Below are 19,584 nucleotides of genomic sequence, written 5' to 3' on the forward strand. Positions count from 1 at the left end.
CACAGTCGTTTCTGCCATATTATTTTTAGAATATGTCCGGTTACACATTAGATTACCCTGTTACAACGTCAAATGTTAAAAATGCTAAATTCAGTGGGTATGAAATGAATAGTTCCGTCAGTCCTTGGAACGTTTAACATTTCCGCGTTTTATTTTGAAGTAGCCAGACGGAAACGGAGCGTCATGTCGCGAGCTTGTGAGTCTTGCTGTTATGGAAACCAGGGTGGGAGGGGCTAACTGATGCCATTCGACTGGAGGTTTGATGCGGAGATGTTGTCCTCGGTGACCAGCTTAAAGCTCCCCGTCCTACGAGCTACTTCAGCATAAAACTTTTTAGTCTCGCTGCAGTGTAGCCTTTTCGCTGACTTGATTTTTGATGAAACCAGACGTTTTCCGTCGCTTCTTGTTTAATTTTCTGTTTAAAACTAGGCCAGGCTAAACCTGTCGCGCTGTAAATCCCCCCACCTCTCTCCTTTTGATTTTTTTTCTTCTCTCTACCGAAGACAGCAATTCTGGTGTTTAAGGGAGCATTTAGAAGAAAAAACACTCACTTTTCTGGACTTTTTTTTTCTTCTCCAGAAGATGCGGAATAGCCAGTAAGGCGACTGAAACTAACCTCTGCAACTATCAGACCCTGCATTGATGTCCCCTGGTTGCGGAGTCGGGCTGCTCGGTCATTGGGCTGAGGGGCAGATTTTTGTGGGGAAGTCGTGTGGAGCACAAAGAGCTTATTAATGCCGACAGTCAAGTTTTTCACCGTGTGTTGACAGAGGGACTGAGGTAGGAGTACAGTTACAACGCTTTACGACCTACACTGCAACACAAAGTTAGTCAACTTTTCAGCGTGTAGCTCCTAATAAAGTAACTACATCCAGAAAGGGTTTTTAATCAGCTTCATTTGGTCCAGGGTTTATTCTTTTAGCTGCACCGTCTGATGATTTTTTCTAATCAGGAGTCCGATTTAAATGCAGACTGGTTTGCGATCACAGCCGATCTGCCAGTGCCGCTGGGATTTTAACCCACGTCCATTCATTTTTTACCACTCGGCTTCAACACTATGGAGGTGATATTAAGGAAAATGTTGCTGCTGCTGCTGGGGTGCATCTTATTCCTGGACTTGGCTCGACTGGCTGATGCAGAAGAAGGTGAGTCTGTTTTTTTTAATTATTATTATTATTATTATTATTATTATTATTATTATTATTATTATTTATTTTTTTAAATCTGAAGATTATGCGTCATAAAACGATTATGCTGTGTGAAAATCTTAAGTAAAAAATACCGCAATCTCGTAGTATCACCACCAGCACCTACAAATGATATGAGCCAAGTAATCAGCTGCTTAAGGCCCTCCCGACCAGCAGAGGGCGACGAGGAGCGCTTTGTGTATTTATATTACTAGCAAAAAAGTTCGAACACTAAAAAAGCTCTGAAATAAAACCAAGTGTGTGCTTCTTAACACTCTTTTTCTTAAAGTTAAACCGAATCAACAAAGTCTGAGCTGTGTTCATGTTTCTTGCATTATTTGCCAATTTCATTAATTTTTCCTGCCCTTCCCCCCAAAAATATACACAGTAAATAAGATTTCTTTGGCAATAAAGCAAATAAGTGAATCAAATTTGGTTGTGTCAGTCATGCCAAAATTTCAAATATTAACGAAAAAATATAGAAAACATGATAGTCAGTGTATATTTACATTACAATTAGAAATTGCTTAAAAAAACCCAATCAGTTACAAGAAAAAAGAAAGCTCTTTTTGAGGGCTTGGGCAGCTGCTAGCATAAGGACATATCCAATAATTGGCTAAAAAAAAAGCAGCTCCATTCTCTCTCATAGTAACATGTTAGCAAGTGTTTTTATTTTGGTTTATGTTCTAAATTATGAGTTCAAACCATTTATTTTCATCCACTGCATAGCAACAGGTTGGGAAGGGGCAACTCTGTGCTCTGTGCTGCCTTAGAGAACTCTCACACTTTTCCAACAGGGACTTGGTAGAAAGGAAAGGGGTAGACAGGAAATCTTTGTGGTTTTGAAACAGTAAATTAAAGAAAAATAAATAAATAAAATCTCAGTATACCTTGTTACATATAACAGCCAATTCCTGTTTAAAATGCTGCCATTTTTATACTGAAAGGTCCAGTAAAGAAAGAGCTGAGGCTACCATAGGATTTATGGGCATGTAGCGGTTACAACGCAAAAGTAATTTACCAAAATCTCAATGTAAAAGGACACAGGTGTGTCATAAATATCTGGCTATAAACTTCACAAGGTGGATTATATGTTTTATACCAGTTAGCACCGAAGCCAGAAATGCTTGGTTTTTTACCCCTTTTTAAATGTAACACAAAGGGCCTTTCTGAGTCCACTTAAACTGGATCCAATTCCACTTCCTGTGGGAATATTAACCAGTCATACCCTAAAATCAATACTAAAACATTCAGGGGCAAATATTGGCCTGGTGAGATGTTTATTGGGCCAGTGCAGAGTGCTGCGGCAAGCAGTAAAACATCCAACCCTCTGTATCAAATGTGCAGTTTGCCTTGTAATTTATATTCATTTCTTGAAAGCTGCCTTGACATTAACAGAGAAATTGTCTCGGATCAGTTTCGTGAAGCATTTCTAATTACACTGGAGGAAATAAAATTTTCGGTTGGTCTGGGGTATACGCGGAGGTGTAGTCATGTTGGTGGCAGTTATCGGATAATTTGCCTAACATGAGAGTGGATAGGTGAGTACCTGTAACGGACATCAAGACTGGTGGGATCATGCTTTGTGTCGAATGCTATCGTATGAGCCTGAGAGTAAACCGTTTGGCATAGTCTCAGGAATCAATTTTTATCTGCCGTTTGGTTTTGCTTCGTTTTGTTAATAGCTCAGTTTCTCCACATCTGTGCGTTGGAGTGAGTAGAAACCTGCCTGGAGTCTGTTAAGGATGCAGCAGGATCACCTGTCTGCGAAAACCTTTGATATGAAATGATCTTTTGGAAATAATAGGTCTGTGTTTACTGCAGATCAGATAACCACTGCTGGGTTTTTTTTTGTAGCTGCAGTGTTTTTTCTTTTTTTTATAGAAAACCTACTGCTGTGTGAGCTACTTATGGTTCTTCACATGGGAATTCCAGTTTATAATTTTGTTTTTGTCTTGTGTGTAGATTTTCATCCCCATTGCTTAGGTTGCAGAAGACGTAACATGATCAGCCTTAGATGTTACCTATAGCATACATTTCTGTGGTGATTTCCCTCCTCAAGGAAGCTTTTTCATTTGCTGAAAAAAAAAGAAACATTTTCCATGAAAACAATGAATGTTCAACCCTTCCACTCAAAAAGTTACTGTAAACAGGAACACAGTGAACATGCATGACTTCACATCTTGTGTGGCAGGAACACAAATCTGTCAGCTGCGTCTGGTTAGGAGGATTCAGACCTTTCCTCTTTCTCAGACTCGCATTTTGTTTTTTTTCTGCTGCTGTGCGCTGTATAAACAGGCAGCACATGAGGCATTACCACTGGCTTCATTAAGTGTGTCTTTTAGGATGTGTGCATACACACCCACGAGAGAAGCGAGTTAAATTACCGAGGCTGAATTCTTGCGGGGAAGACTTGTTGACTTTGTAGTCCTAGAGAGAAGCTCGGGATTTTCCCAGACACTTAATTTTGGTCAGTTTTCTTAAATCTGGAATACAGGTTGTTAGGGGGGCTTCTTCTAAAGCTGGAGCTGGAGGCTCTGCAACTTCAGATCAGAGTTGTAGCTTTGAGGTTTTGTTCATTTGGTGTGAGACAAAAATGCTTAACCTGAGGCATTTGTGTGAATTCTTTGTCAGATACTAGAGATGAGAAATTTACAACCAGTAGGCTTAAATTGATTTTAGCCTATTTGTATTTCTTCAAAAGTAACAAACAATAACTATTTGTACTTGTTGCATAAATTTGAAATTGAGTGGCTTAAACAATAAAATGTTTCTAGTTAAATTAAACTGCCAAAAGTTAAAAAAAAAAAAATATCTTCCTGCATTAATTAAAGCCCCAAAATACAGTATTTTTGTCAAAGAAGATGGTTTTCTGCTCGCTTTTTGGAGTTTGTTTGCTACCAACTGGAAGCAGAAAGATATAAAAATATTTTTAAGTAATGCCTGGGGGTTTTTTTTACTGCTTATTATATGTGTTTGTTTTGTTTTTTGTTCTGTTGTTGTGCTCCCACCAGCTGAAAGCACCTCATCCGATTCCGAGCCAATTTCTCGCTGCATCTCTAAAGAATACGAGCTGTTAGAAAATCACAAATTGTCCCAGCTAATCTATTTCCCCTTTCTTTCAACGATCATAAGCCGGTTGTTCCTAACAGGTGCAGCCTTAAGTGGAAAACAGGGATTTAGATGGCAGCCAAGGAGTCGGAGCACCTAGTCGACTGACTCCAGAACATCTGCGTTTTGCCAAGTGTGAACAAGATGTCTGGTTTTCGTGTCTTGGTCCGCGTCCCACTCCTCAGTCGGCGCACTCAGGATCACTCTCCCCCCACTTGTTCTCCACCTATTAGGGAATTCTGTAATGAACTGATGGGAGGGCAGATGAAGCTCTCAGCTGCCAAATCTCTCCTCCTTTTCCAACTAAAGGATAAATTAGTCACTTACACACACCGCTTGCTTGTTCATTGCTTGGATCTCTCACGCTTCTGTCTCTATGAAGATTAAAACACAGACCTCTTGATCAGATAATTACTTTGGCTGGAAATTAATAAGGCGCTTTGGGTGGAAAATTGTATCGGGTCCACACATTTCACCATCGCGCGCGCACACACTTGAAAACCAGACTTTTCTCTGCTTCACTGTGCATATAAAAAATGTATAATGCAAAGAATACTATAACCAGCACACTGAAGTAAAACTGCATATTCTTTTTAACCACCATTAATAATTTGTGCCACTAATGTAGACTTACTACAATTTTAAATAATGTTTGACTTTATGGATGTTGGCTCTAAAGATCAAACTTAACCTAAAGACCTCATCTTGTGAGTTTCATCTCGTTCATGCCGTTTTTCAGAATGCAGCCAGTGGCACAAGCACTGCAGTCTCTCCCAACTATTCAGACTTTTACGACACCAGCACTGTCATCAAAAGTAATCTGTGCTATCAAATTCACGTGGCTCCAAGTTGCTTTTGTGAGCCCATGTCAAATCGGTCATTTGCTTAGCTGTCTGGGTGTAACAGGTTCGTAGAAAGCCGTGCCTCTCTGCAGTTTGTGCATTTATTCAGAGCAGATTTTATCTAAACAACCAGAAAATCAGGGGGAAAAAAACAAAATGCAAATGATTGTTTTCTATTCTCTACCTCACTGCTGCAGTTCTCCTGTGGGGTGCCATTAAACTATAATTAAGTAATTAAAGAGCTCTTTCATCTGCAAACAAATGAAAACAATTTGGACAGCGTCGTGGAATAATGGCATTGTGGCATTTTTTTCTCTAATAGCTTTAACTTTTTCTTCTCGTTCTTACGGAAAAGTTAAACTGATAAGAAACACAAGACTTTGTTTTCTTTTCCGAACACTTTTGAAACTATATTTGCTGAACATGTGGATACAAGCCTACAACTTATCTTTGCATTCAGAAAAACAACAACAAACAAAATCTAAAAAATGTCATTATGCTCCTTACAATTAACTATTAAATTATTTATTTTCTATTATTTATCACTTATCTGTTTTATTAATAAATGTTTAACACACTTGATTTTAGATATTCTGCTGTTAGTGTAGAATAATCTGCTCTAGTTTGAAGCGGCTAGGTATTTTAGTTTTTAAGCAAGAGCAGGTAAAAAACAAAAAAATGTTGAAATCGCCCTTTAACCATTTCCTAAATTGGAAACTGCAATCAGAAGCCAACTTCGTCTTTGTTGAAGGTTGTCTGTAATGTGGCGGCAGCTAATGTGACATCAACCCTGGATAATGTCTGGTTAAGAGCAGTGTGTCGGGTCAGAGCCTCTGTGATTTTTACTGCCTCTTGTTTTCTTTAGAGTTTCATTCAAAGTTGGATGTTGCCGTTTCCCGCTCCAGTGAGAAAACTGCTTGAACTCGACGTCATGTTGGTTTCTTTTAGACTTTCTATCCAATTACTTATATTGGAAGTGAATGGTTTTGTCTTTTCTCTTGTCAACTTTGCTGAACATAATTTGCAGTTATACCTCCATACCACCAACATGGCTCCTCCTCTACTAGCCGTCACGCTGCCGCTAAGCGGTTTGTTCATCTCAGTTGCCGTACGTCGTCGTGTTCTTCGTTTTATTTGGCTCCTATTCAGTTTATGCTGGGTTAGAGACAAAATAATACTGTTTGCTAGAGGGGAAACGACACTAACATCATTCCAGCATCGGGTTCTGTAGTATCAGAGATCTTTTCTGAATACTAGTACACACATCGTGCTGTTACCAGCATCGATGCATCCTAATAATAGTCAAAAGAAGAGGGAAAAAAAAAAGTTGCTTTTCTGTTTTTATAAATAAAAGCAAATAAATCATTTTAGTTGTGCTATTTTTTGCAGTAACCATTGTATTTTGCTCAAGGTTCTTTATCTGGGTCAATGTCCACCTGTAAGTCTGGCGTTTTAGTGTTTGTACTTCTGAATGCAAATCCTTTCTTCACACATCGATAGCTTGGATTATGCCCTGCAGCTGCTAAACCCATCAGTCTTCAGGTCATCTTTTTATTTTCTATGCAAGGAGAGAGTTGCAGCTGCCAGCAAAATTTGTTTAGCTAAGACCCGTCACGACGCAGTGATGAGAGACATCCGCAGCATTTTTTAAGATGCTGCTGATGGATGGATGGAGAGGTGAAATGTCATCCTGTTACATTTACTCTTTGCACAGCTGTAGCGCTCTGCTCCACATTACTCTTACTTAGACCAAAGCAGCCACACGCACAAAGGAGGTGGCATTAACACGTTTTGTTTGGCTCCTGAAAAGGCGCATGTGCAGTCTCATTGTGAACAATGAGCTCACACAGCTCTCAACTGGTGGACTAAAGGGAAACCAAGACATAGGTTTCATACATAAATTTACCAAATTGTGTTTTGGTATGTTAACACATTGTTAATGGACAGCTTTTATTGACCCATAAGGCTTATTGTCCATAAGGAATTTAGTGCTTTTTGCCTACATTTTTGCTAGAGATGGATCAAACAGGCCCCGACTGGCCAACACAGATTTCTGGATTGGCTGAATCTTGTTTTCGTTGCTGAATAGCATCTAGGCTTAATTCAGTTTTAATTCAACAATTACATTAAAAACTCACTAAAAGAAACTGTTTCACAGTTGTTGTATTGTAGCAGTTTAAAAATCAAACAGAGAAGGAAGGGATTTCAATATTATCCTCATTTATGCATGGAAGCGCGTGTCTTTATCAGAATCCCTTTCTAAGATCAGTCTAGAGTTTTATTCCCCATTATTTTAATATCAATTCCATAGGAAGTTCAAAAGTGAGAAATTCTATAAACTGTACATGTACTGCTAAAATTTCAAAACATTAAGTACTAAGCCCAACTCTGCAAAATGTTTTTTTATTTATTTTTTTATTTTTTTACCTCAAACCAAAAGCAAAGAGAAATCCGCAGGCAACTGGATTTCTGCATTTCTGCAACTGGATAACTGCATTCACCACGTTTTTCCTATCAGTGAACAGACCAGGCAGAAGTAATACCAGGTCAGGCTGATATTAACAGTCTTTGGCGTAAAATAAGAATATAGTTATACACAATACATTCATGTTCGACAAGTTAGAGTATGTGACCCAATGAGTCCAATTTATCTCTTTAAAAGTACCTAACAAGCTTAATGCATGTATTAAACATACTTTTATTGTGAAGCCAGCTTTTCTGCTTTAAAAGGTTTTTTGTTGGTCTGGTGTATTATGTTAATCTTGAATGTCATATTTTCATTAGCTTTAAGCAAACAATTATCATAACTAACATAAATTAATGTTTGAAAACATAAGTCTTTGTGGTTTTAATATATTTAATGTGTTTCACCATATGAAGTGAGCTACTGAAATAAGTTTTCAGTACTATTTAGATTTATTAAATATGACTGCCGTATGGCGTGACGTTGCCTCTGCTTCTAATTAGAAATAATCATTAATGATCTCGTCTGGTGGGAACATTTGGAAGAACTATTTTGTGAAGGACAAAAAACCAAAAGTGGTGGGTTCTTTGCACATTCTAACTTTTAAAGAGGAATCAGTGTTTGCCAAAATCATTTTGGATCAAGTCGAGCAGAGATCCATCACAAAACTCTAATTAGACCGTCTCTTGTTGCAACGTGTCTTCATGCTCGCAGTGGCTTCTTGACAGATATTGTTTTTGAATTTCACTGAACCAACATGCCATAGCTTGATTTTTTTATTCAGCATCTGCTTGCTCGTAAATTCATCCTGAGAAAGTATCTGGTTTCCCTTGGCGCTCCAGAAACTGTTCCAAATGTGCCTGGTGTAAGCAGGGAAATGCGCAGCTTAATGCCAGCTCCAGTAAAATGCCGTAACGCAACAAAGACCCGATGCACTGGAGGAGCGCTCCAGATGGAAACCGTGCAGGGCGAGCGTGAACGTGACAGTTTTAGGTGAGGTTTATCATCTAAATCCGGATTCGCAGATGTTGTTTCTCAACATCACTCTTCCGTTTATCTTTTCACCTCCCGACACCGTCGTCACGCGGCCAACACGAAGACGCTACGCTGCTGATCGGTGCAAACTAAACCTCACTTAGCGCCACAGATGCAGAAAAGAGAGCTTTTATCTAAAGGGCCTTACTTTAGCCTCAATCCTTTCTTTCACAGACGTGTACCCCTTTTCATTTGCTACTCTTTCCACGTCCTTGGTCTCCTTGATGTTTGACTGGTGCTATTCTGTTTTCTCTTGCTGACTGTCTCCCCTACCATGGAAATGTGGATCGTTTCCCAGAAATCCTTTTAAATGGAACCGATTTTTATAAGAAAGGGATTTGCATTTAAAGCACCCTCCCCCCCTCTCTCTCTCCCACTTCTGAAAGCCTGTAGCCCTATCATCCTCAGCACCTCAATCCGATGATTAGCTTCCTCAAGAGTTAAACAGGCATCCGAGTGCCACAAGTACTCTCAGCCCGTGTCTCTCTCTCCCTCTCTCTCCCCCTCTGAGAGGGGATGCATGTGGCAGCTGGGAGTTGCAGGTGGATGATAGCTCGACTTGGTGAGAGGATACACCCCGAGCCCATACATTCATGTCAGGCACTCACTTTGGAGAGCCAGTCTGTCTTCCACCCACACGCTCCTCTCTGAGAGCGGGACACAATGGGGACAGGCTGCAGTGGTGAGGGAATGAGGCCACAGCCTATCAGCCATAAGCACCAAGGAGAATGGCACTTTCAGAGGGTTTGGGGAGGGAGCGAGGGGGTCCTCTTTGAAGTGAGTCAAGGAGAAACGGGGAGACCGGCACGAGTGAATGAAATGGGCAGAGGGTGCGAAGGTTGCACGCATGTGCACATCAGCACGCAGATTAACGAGCGAAACGTGCATGCCGTCGATTTGCAGTCTTTAGAAGGGCGCACTGTGAGCCAGATAGATGAGCCACAATGTAATAAAGGGGCTAAAAAGGCCTTTAATTAGGAGACAACAACAGAGAGGAATGCATTTATCTCAGGTCCATCTTCCTCATTTATCTTCCACACACATCGCTGCTGTTATCAGAGGCACGCCGAACATTGTGTTGGTGTGGGGGGGTGGGTGAAACACCCTTTGTGAGTTTTTTCCTTTTTTCCCCGTTAGCTATTGTTGTGGTATGCCTGATGATTTCTATTTGTTGCTACATTCAAAAATAAAATGAAATCCGCACAAACGACGAGGCTGGTGTGCGAGGCTTTATTCAAAAAAAAAAAAAAAATTCTCTCAGCTGGAAGTGTTCGCCATCAGCAGGCTTGATTTGGGGTCTGGGAATATTTTTTCCTCCACGCGTCATCAGCTGACCTACATCTCGCTTTTGATATGGCCGTTTTTATGTTAAAACTGCAATTCATTCGGTTTCAACATCAGTCTGGAGAATCCGTGCATATTTGCATCTCCTCTCACCTTGAGGATGTCTCCCAGGGCCTGCGTTCACACACCGGTCTGAGCCACACGGGCTCGGCTATAAACGGCATGACAGAGACATTCCCGAGCGCCGACTGCCTTCCTGCAGCTTGCACACAGCTAAGAGCTCCAAAATGGAGCGGGCCACTTCAATTAAAGCAGCATTAAACACCTTCTTTTTGGCAGCTTGCTGTATATTGCTCTCCTTTTTTCTTTCCACCAAGCCTTTTAGATCACCAAGAGATTGCTATCTAAAGTCAACAACTTCCTTTTCATTCTAAGATTGGACAACGTGAGATGCAGACATTCAAACCATTTGTGAACTACTAAATCCAACCACCCGCTGAAAAGCAAATACGTCGGGGCTCTGAAGGCAAAATTATGCTCTTTGTTCTCTTGCAGGCGGCTTCACATCCGACAATGAGTTTATCTATATTCTAGATATATCGGTCACCGCCACACAGACACGCAATTGCAGGATTGTAGAAGCAACGCGTGGACCGATGAGGAGAATTAGCTCTCAGCATGTATGTTGTCTGTTGAATATAAAGCAGTGTGCTGCCACAGAATAAAGCAGGGGAAATTCTTGCACAGAGTCGGTCCTCTCGTGTCTTTACTTAGATGTGTCAATCCTTAGATGGTTTATTTAGCTGTAGTCTGCACCGACTTCAAGCCGTCCACCTCCCACTGCAGATTAGTCACTGAAAGCTCTGGGTGTGTGTTTTCATTTGCTTTTGTACCCCAGAGTAAATTGCAGATCGGAAGTGCATAAGCATGACTGTTGCTTCGTATGTTCGGGAGTCAATGTGAGTTTGTGTGATGCTGCGGTGCCTTTTTTTTGATTTTGTTGGATTTTATTTCATAAACCAACACAACATCGCGCGGGAATGTAAGGTGGAAGGAAAAGCTTGCACCACTTTTTACAAAATAAAAATGAGAAAACTGGGTCATGCATTTGTTTTCTTCGCCTTTTACACAGATTCCTTTTAATAGCATCCAGCTAAATCAATTACCTTCAGAATGCGATTTATTGCTGCTGAACGAAAACTGTGGGAGGTAACGTTTGCATTCTGCCAGAAGGCGTACAGAGGCCACAGCAAACATGTGGCAGACATCACTCTGAACTAATAACTGTCTTGCTGAAAAATGGTGGTGGCAGTATCATGCTGTGCAGATGTTTCTCTTAGGGTCAGGGAAGCTGGTCAGAGTTGATGGGAATGTGGGTAGAGTAAATGGAGCCCAGTCCTGGAAGCAACCCTGTTAGAGACTGCAACAACCATAAATGTAAAGCCAGAACTATAACTGATGGTGTGTCGCATTAAGTTTTAATAAAATTAATTGAAGTTTGTGCTTGTATTGTGACGAAATGTGGAAAAAAAACGCATATTGTGCAAGGCACTGCATGCATTTTCTAGCAAGACAATTTTTAAATGGAACACGCCACGTCTCGTTTTTTATTCTGTCAACATTTTCCATTGTAAATTCTAATTGAGCCATAGTTTAGCTGGCCAGGTGTCTGTTCTAATTATTAAAAGACCCAGGGAAGACAAGGTTGGAAGACTTTCCTGCTGGGTAGGAAGATCATCCCAGATTTTAGCACTGTGTGACTCCAAAGTGTTTGCTCGGCAGGGGGTCCGGTTTTATGACTAACCCAGACCTCAACCTTCCTGATGGAAGAAGACAAGTGGATAAATATCCTCTTCAGACTGAGAAAGTGTCTGAAAACAGGCGCATAACCTGCATTTTCTTTTATTGCCTCTGCCTTCAAGCTTTCTGTAAAGAAGGATGACTTAACTTTGGCTTTTCCAGTTTATAGAGTGCCTCAATGATCTTTGATTGCTCCGAGGTATAGAAGATAGTGAAATGTTCTTATTAAGACATCAAATTTGTTTTGAGAGGATTTGGCACTGAAGAAAGACGAAGCCAATGCAATTACTGATGATTTCTGTCCTGGCATATGTGTGAAATCTCTCCAGGACGGTTTAATTTTCTGTCATGTAACAATGTTGTGTGGATGATAAATCGATGAGTTGAGCTCATGAACAGCGTTTAGAGATGCTGTTGTTTAGCAAACTGGGATTTAAGTGTACAGAAGAGAGGGGGACACGACTGGCCTTTAAAACTGTTCACTAATAGATTTGTTTTTACATGTTGAGATGTCAAGGTCTAAGAAAATAATGTATACTTTCATATGAGAAGAAAACACCAAGTTTCTTTTTTTTAAAAGTGAGGCATCCGTGTTGACATCCGTCATTGCTTGTGTTTTCTGTTCTATAAAATAATTAGTTGGAACAAGGTAACGCCTGGATTCATTTTGGTTTGAAAAATATGTTTAATGTCAAGTTTAAAAAAACATTAAAGAAAGCACATAGAGCCACATTTATACTATTGTGGCATATCTTTATGTTTATTAAGCACAGTTTGTTAATTTAATTTGAAAAGTTGAAAACATGGCTCCTGCTAATTTTCTTTTCTGACAAGAAATTACATTTTTGACCAATATGCTTGTTTATTCACCAAACACAGATTAGAGTACACGTCTATGTAGTTTCTGATTAACTTAATTAAAAGGTAATGAACATTTTGAAACTGAATTGTATATTATGTATGGAAAAGTCTTGAATGTCAAACTTTCTTATTAAATTTCTGAATCACTAAATAACCTACTTACATAATTACTGCAAAGTAGCTTCTCTCCCACCCCCAGTTTCCAGCTCTATGTCAAAATGTTAAACTTGTTGACACCAGCAACATTTCTCACAACCTGAGTGCACAGAAACATTGTGTAGAGAGCCAATGCTTTCAGACATTGAGTTAAAGCACAAAATATAAACGCAGCATAGGAAACACAAACTTTTTCTCCATTGTTTAACATTAAATCAGAATAAACCTTTCTTGTTTTAGGCCAGTTACCATAGTTTAAATATGCTAAATGCCAGAATAACTATGATTTATAAAATGCATTTCTTCTAATTCAGCATTGTGGCTTTAATCAATTTTGCCCAAGTGTTTTTGGGATGAGTGTTTTTGGTAAACTGTGTCAACCCCAGAATAATTCCTGAACAAAACCTAATGATTTTCTGGAGACGCTGGAGCTGCTAAGAGAGTCCTGAACCCCCTGGGCTGAAATGCCACTGAGCGTGGAAGAAGCCAATCTCAACAGCAAAATAAAAAGCTAGATCACAGTTTGCAAAGGCACTCAGGGATACGTCCACAATGTTTGGCCTAATTCAGAGCTGAGAAGGTGTGTGCCAACAAAGCGGCCTAAATAAACTAACCCAGTTGCACCAGTTTTGCACCAGTTTGAGCTGCTGTGAGAAGCTTGTGGAGAGAAATCCAGAATGTTTGAACTAACTCATACGATTTGAAAGGGATTTCCACCAAATACCAAAAGATTTTATGTGAAATTTTGAATTTGAAGAAAGTAGAAAAATAATATTTTATTATTCTACCATTTAGCAAATAGACAAAACCCTTACTGACTTAACACAGGAAGAGATTAGTCTGATTTAAAGTCAGACAGTGAAGTAACAGTGGTGTAAAATATTTAGATTTCTATTTTTTGTTAGCTGTAGATGTCTTCAAACAATGTTTCTGAGAAGCAAGCAGCCTTAGTTCAGATATCAGCTATACATTATTTAGGTGTCCTGTTGCCACACTGAAACCCAAGAAAATTGCACTTTTCTTTAGAGTCGTTCTTATGAGACTACATGCATTAGAACAGTGACATTTTGATAACTAATGGTTGTAGATTCATCTTTCAACAGACTATTTAAAGCAAATTTAGAGATTTAGACTAAAAATATAAATGTTTCAGAAATGAGTATGTTGGATTATAATTAAGCGGATTTTATTTTTCTGGTGTGGTTTTGTTTTGAAATAAGTTTTTATAACTCAAAAGAGTAGGTAGCTGTATGAAATGATGCTAACATTTACACTTCAATTTAACTCTGCAGTTTGCTACATGCTGCCTTTAACACTTAACATTTTTAGAATGTAAAAAATCTTTTTGGCAAATGAGGTTCCTTGTTTTGTTTCCCAAATATGTTTTGTTTATTCATTCTCTAAATTAAGTCGGAAAACAGCCTCCGAAGCTAAGTAGTGTTGAAGTCAGAGGTGCTGTAAACTCCAACCACATGATTTTTTATAACATGTGGCAGGGTTTCCCACAGTGTATTATACTTATTTACTTACACGTAAGTGTATTTACTTGCGCCCCCACCAGGCTAAGCTTTGCTTTTTTATTTTATTTAATTTTTTTATTATTATTGCCTTTTTTTTAAGACTTTATAGCTGCTGTTTAGGTATTAATCTTCCAGTCTTCCAGTAACGCATCAGGTGAAATTTTCAAACTTCCTCCCAACTTTAAACATTTTAACATGACTGTCTTTGCGCCCTGAGCAAGTTTTCTGGGGGAAACCCTGTACGGGATTAGTTTAGAGCTTTTGGTGGTTTGTACAGGAACTTACTTAATTAGTTGCATTTTGCACTGTACCACTGTTTTCTGACTTTCTGCAGGGGTGTTGATAAGTTGGGCGTGTCATTCAGAGATGTTGTGTGTAAATATTCTCTCAAACGTTGCCTGACTCTGGTTCTGTTCCCAACAAGCTTGTTCCAGTCCTACGCTGGTGCTGCTATAACTCGCTTAGAACAAGTTCTTTCTGTTTCTTCCACTACAAACACTGGGTCTGAAATGAGTGTTTTAGTCAGTAGACCAACCACTAATTCAGGTGTTGTGAGCATCATCTTTAAAACTCTTGAGTTAGATTTACTTCTAATCCACTCTATATGGGACAACAATAGTTAAAACATTGAGCTTTAACTTAATAATAGAAGAAGACGAGCTTGATGTCTCTTCTTCTGCTGTTTCTGTTCATGCTGCCTGTCATGTAAAATAAAGCAGAGTGCTGTTTGAATCTTAAAGTGTCTTTGCGACCCTGGTCATAAACACTATTGGGTCCCTTCATACCACAAAGTGATGTTAATTAAACATGCGAGACGTGTGTGTGTGTGTGTGTGTGTGTGTGTGTGTGTGTGTATAGATCCCATTTGCATTGCTATCAGACATGCAGGTTTGGATGGAGCGTTCCCAAATACCAACTTTGATTTAAAACAGCCTTCATAAATGAAGTTGACAACACTATGGCGTCTGTTAACAGGCATGATGAGACGAATACCTTCACTCTGATCCTCTCCAGAAATCATCCCAGGGAGGATCAAGCAGTTACTCAAGGAGACGTTTTTAGTGACGTAATGATGAGACCCAGAGCTAGCTTTAAAACCAGACCGGCCAGATCAGACCTTGTTTTTATAGAACCAGTTTAGAGCTTTGACCTGCCCTGGTCCTTGGAAATTGCTTGAGTGAAACCTTACCTTTGGGGGATTACAGGACACATTTGAAGAACTTCTGCTATGCGAGGAGACGAAAGAGTCATTGGAGTTAAAATGCCAGCATCGCACTTTGTGTGTGAGATTGCTTGAAATTGTGACTAAAGCAATTGCAAGGAACGTTTATATTTTAAACTTGATGTGACAAGAGCCTTGAGGAACAGAAACGGGAAGTGATATGTTTTGTGTTACTGTTACTCCCAGCCTTTCTGTAACTTTCTGAAAGTCTTGCTCTTTCTTTCACAGCTACAAACTAGAGTTTTACTGTTGCCATGACCTTGTAGCACAGGTGTAACGCAATCACTGATCAGAAAAAAAGATTAAATTGTTGAATTTTCAACCTGCTGGTTGCCTATCATTGAAAGCCAACCTGAAAATCATCCAATTCCTTCATCTGCTAACTTCTTTGTGCCTTACCTGTTAGTTACAGTCACTTTTTTGCCCCCTAACAAACAAAAAATAAAAACTGAAAAAGGAATTGGTAATTTTATAAAACTTTCTTATTGTGTTATTTCTTGTTGAATTGAGTTTTTAAGCTACATTGGATTTTAAAATCGGTACTTTTGGGCAAACCAATGGGCAGATTGGACACCGATTCATTTCACACCAGGACATTAAATTAGTCAATATCCCAAGAGAGCTCTCTGCTTATTTGGTAGTGTATTTTGAATGTGAATTTAAAAAGTAATTGTAGAAAATCTAAATTAATTTAAAAAGTAAAATTGAAATTCAGTTGTTTTTCACATCTTAGGATTTTGTATCCATGAGCTGTTGCAGCCTGCAGGCATGTCCTCAAGAAGGCCCTGAGTTCAGTTTAGCTGCTTTTGAAGAAGAGTTGACAAAGGGATTTCATAATTGAAAGCAGCAGGAACTAAATTCTCTCAGTAGCCGATCAATATTCCAAAGAAGCACAAATTCACTGTAAGGCAAATTCATTTAACTAATCACGATGTAGGAGACAGATACAGTGGGTTTAAAGCCCAAAAGTTAAATTCCTGATTCATCTAAAAAGATGAACATTTCATTCTCTAATTATTTCCTTTCTGCTTATAATACATTTTTGCTTTTGCTTTTCCATGATGCACAAATGCGGTTCAGCAGCTGACACCACAGGTCAAAACTCATTATTGGTCGCGGCAATATAAATCGGCAGGGAACCAAGTTGAAGTCTCATAAGGAGACTTGAAGCCTCTTAACCTTAATTTCTCGTTTTATGGCAAGGTCAAAACTTTTTATATGTCTGTAATAAGAAGCTGATATTCACTTTGGTCCGATGTGACTTGAATAATGCAGCAGCTTTCCCCTCCAGTTTTCCACTGTTAATTAAAAGGCAATGTAAATACATCGTGGATGGCTCTAGCATTTATTCATCTCAAATTGTTTTGTGTGCCAATACCTCAGACAATCTATTAGTAAATCTTTGCTTGTCACTATGGGAAATTAAAACATTTTTAGGAAAAAAATAAACCCGAATGAAAGCTGTTTTGCTGGGATTTTTCTCTGTAGCTGTGAAAGACGAAAAGGATGAACTACCATAAGTTCTCCCGGTTGAGACCTTTTAAAGAAAATTTACTTTGTACTATAAATACCTAACATTATCAAAACATGTGTTACCCAGAACATTTTTTCTGGAATCTTCTTGTTTTATGTTCTTTCTGGTTTTGGCCACTTCAGAACTTGTGAAGCTACTCCTTTGAGATCTTGACAATGTTTTTTGAGTCGTTGTCCTGCTGAAGAATGAACCGTCACCCCGGTCTGAAGTCAGAGGACTGAGGAGCAAGTTTTCATCCAGGATGTTTCTGTTCATTACTCCATTTGTCTTTTCCTTTATTCTGACTAGTCTGTCATCTAGAGACGGTTATCCTTCTGGAAGCTTCTCCTCTATCCACAGAAGATTGCTGGAGCTCTGACAGGGTGACCATCAGGTTCTTGATCACCACCCTGACTAAAGCCATTCCCTTTTCTGATCACTCAGTTTAGACGGGCCACCAGCTCTAGAAAGAGTCCCGTTGGTTCCAAACCAATGATGGAGAACCCTGAGCTCACTCAGACCTTCAAAGCAGCAGAAATATTTCTGTATCTTTCGACAGATTTGGGCCTCAAGACCATCCCGTCTCTGAGGTCCACAGACAATTTCATGGATTTCATGCTTGGTGTTTCTGCTCTGACATGCACTGTCAACTGTGGTACACAGCTTCCCTCCCCATCTGGGAGTTGGGATCAACTTCCATGTTTACACGCCTTTGAAGCGAAAGGACACCCCGTGTCATAACCTTTATGGTAATTTCCCAACTCTTACACACTGAAACTGAATTTAAATCACTCAAGTTTGAACATTACAGGTTTAAAAAGGCTCAAACCAGAACTCAACATCTAAATTATTTTTTTAGTTTCCACCAAGATTAGCTAACTAGTGAATGTGATCAGCGGAAAACACTGTCACGTTAAACCCAAGTGATTAGGGTGACATGTTGAACTTGCAAACCAAAAATATCACTCCTGTTTCATAATTACAGTGAAAATACCCACTGTTGATGATGAGTGAAACAAAATGCACCAAGAAATGGCCAACGCTCTCCATTATGAAACTCCGCTTTTGGTTCAGGTCACATTCAAAAAGCGCTACCTCCTTCTGGGGTAACTTTCCGCCCTGCCAGTCTGACTTAACCCTGCTAGTTCCTGCAATGGAAATGACATCGGTAAAGCAACCGTTGTTCTTCGAGAATGTTCCAGCCATGGAAATGCACCTTTGTTCTTCCAATATTAGCCTTTTTTCCCATTCTAGTCGCACAACAAGCACATCATCATGAGGTCAACATTCTGCATCCTTCATGTTTTCATATCAAGGCAGTACACGTCAAGGCTGAATACCATGTGAGCATTCAGCTTATATTGCTACGATTGCAGATTTAAGTGGCAGAGACTTGCAACCTGTAACTTTTGGTTGTGTTGATTTCCCCAGTGGGTTCTGTGTTGTGATGCTCTTGTAGACTCGCTGTCCAAATGCATTTAGTGTTTCAAATTCAACCCAGAGTTTATGTGCGCCATCCTTAGCATGTTATTGTGCATCGGATTTTGCCGATCCACATATTTCTGATATTAGATGGGCATTGTAGTATCATCTGATTTCTCACTTCTGTGCGCACCTGCAGACAGAACAGCTGCTGCTGCTGTCTTTGCTTAGTAATACGTATGTGCTCTACAATCCAGCATTACCTCTTACTGTTTATAGTGGTTACTGGTTTATTAATAACTCCTGAGCATGGTTGTAATATTAGTGGGTAGATGTAAATCCCCGTTCATGCCTGGACCTTTCAATTGGTCGAAATGTAATAAACAAAAGGATGATCTCAAAAAGGGGCTATTTAGAGGTCAAGGATCACAGACCGGGTCTCCATTGTCTTTAGAGGCATCTGTTAGCTCTGTTGAGTGTGAAGCATCCTCCCTAACCAAGCCACATCCTGTCCTGGGAAAGATGCAAACCACAGCCCTTTTTTAAATGAGTCCCTACAGACCAGAAAAGCACGACGTGTCAAACATTAACACCTCTTTCTCATCACACCCTCATTCCTTTGATCTCACTTTTCCAAGACCTACACTTACAGTAGCTAAGGCCATCCACATGTACCCACAAGAGGCTTTTTGTCATGCAGCAGACGGGGAGGGAGTCCATGTCCCGCTTGCTACTGTGCATGTGAAAGATGTGTGTGCTGGCGGCCGGCCCCCACCAGACCAGGAGACAGGAAGGGGACAGGAACTACGGGAAGCCGAGGTCTAATCTCCCTAGACACAACTCTGTCAAAGACGCACAAACACAGATTGTACTCACACATTCAGCTCTGTAGCTCCTCAGTATTTCTTTTTGTGCACAACACTGAAGAGCAAGCCCATTACGGAAATCACTTTTTCTTTTCATTTGCGCTGAATGCTCAAAAATTAAGATTATCTTAGAGTGTTTTGCAGCACACGGTTGGCAATATCGGAAGAATCTACTAACTCCTGAGCTAATTTTACTGTGCAGGCTTGATAAAAGTATAAATATTCCTTTCCTAGGATGGATTTAGTTCATCTGACACGCTTGTGGGGAGGTTGGTTAGATTCAATAAGCTTCTTCACTTAA

General features: G+C 39.7%; 1 protein-coding gene across 1 annotated transcript in view; it reads left to right on the plus strand.

Annotated features, from left to right (window-relative positions):
- The first annotated feature begins 226 nt into the window (after nucleotides 1-226).
- The window catches only part of ephb4a (eph receptor B4a), a 63,053-nt gene continuing 43,695 nt past the window's right edge, over nucleotides 227-19,584 (plus strand). Inside the window, exon 1 of the mRNA XM_007557484.2 lies at nucleotides 227-1,145. Within this exon, the coding sequence (XP_007557546.1) occupies nucleotides 1,058-1,145 (88 nt within the window). The 5' untranslated portion in view covers nucleotides 227-1,057. The remainder of the gene's footprint in view (nucleotides 1,146-19,584) is intronic.

Source organism: Poecilia formosa, unplaced genomic scaffold (assembly GCF_000485575.1).
Source record: "Poecilia formosa unplaced genomic scaffold, Poecilia_formosa-5.1.2 Scaffold3, whole genome shotgun sequence".
Classification (NCBI taxonomy): Eukaryota; Metazoa; Chordata; class Actinopteri; order Cyprinodontiformes; family Poeciliidae; genus Poecilia; species Poecilia formosa.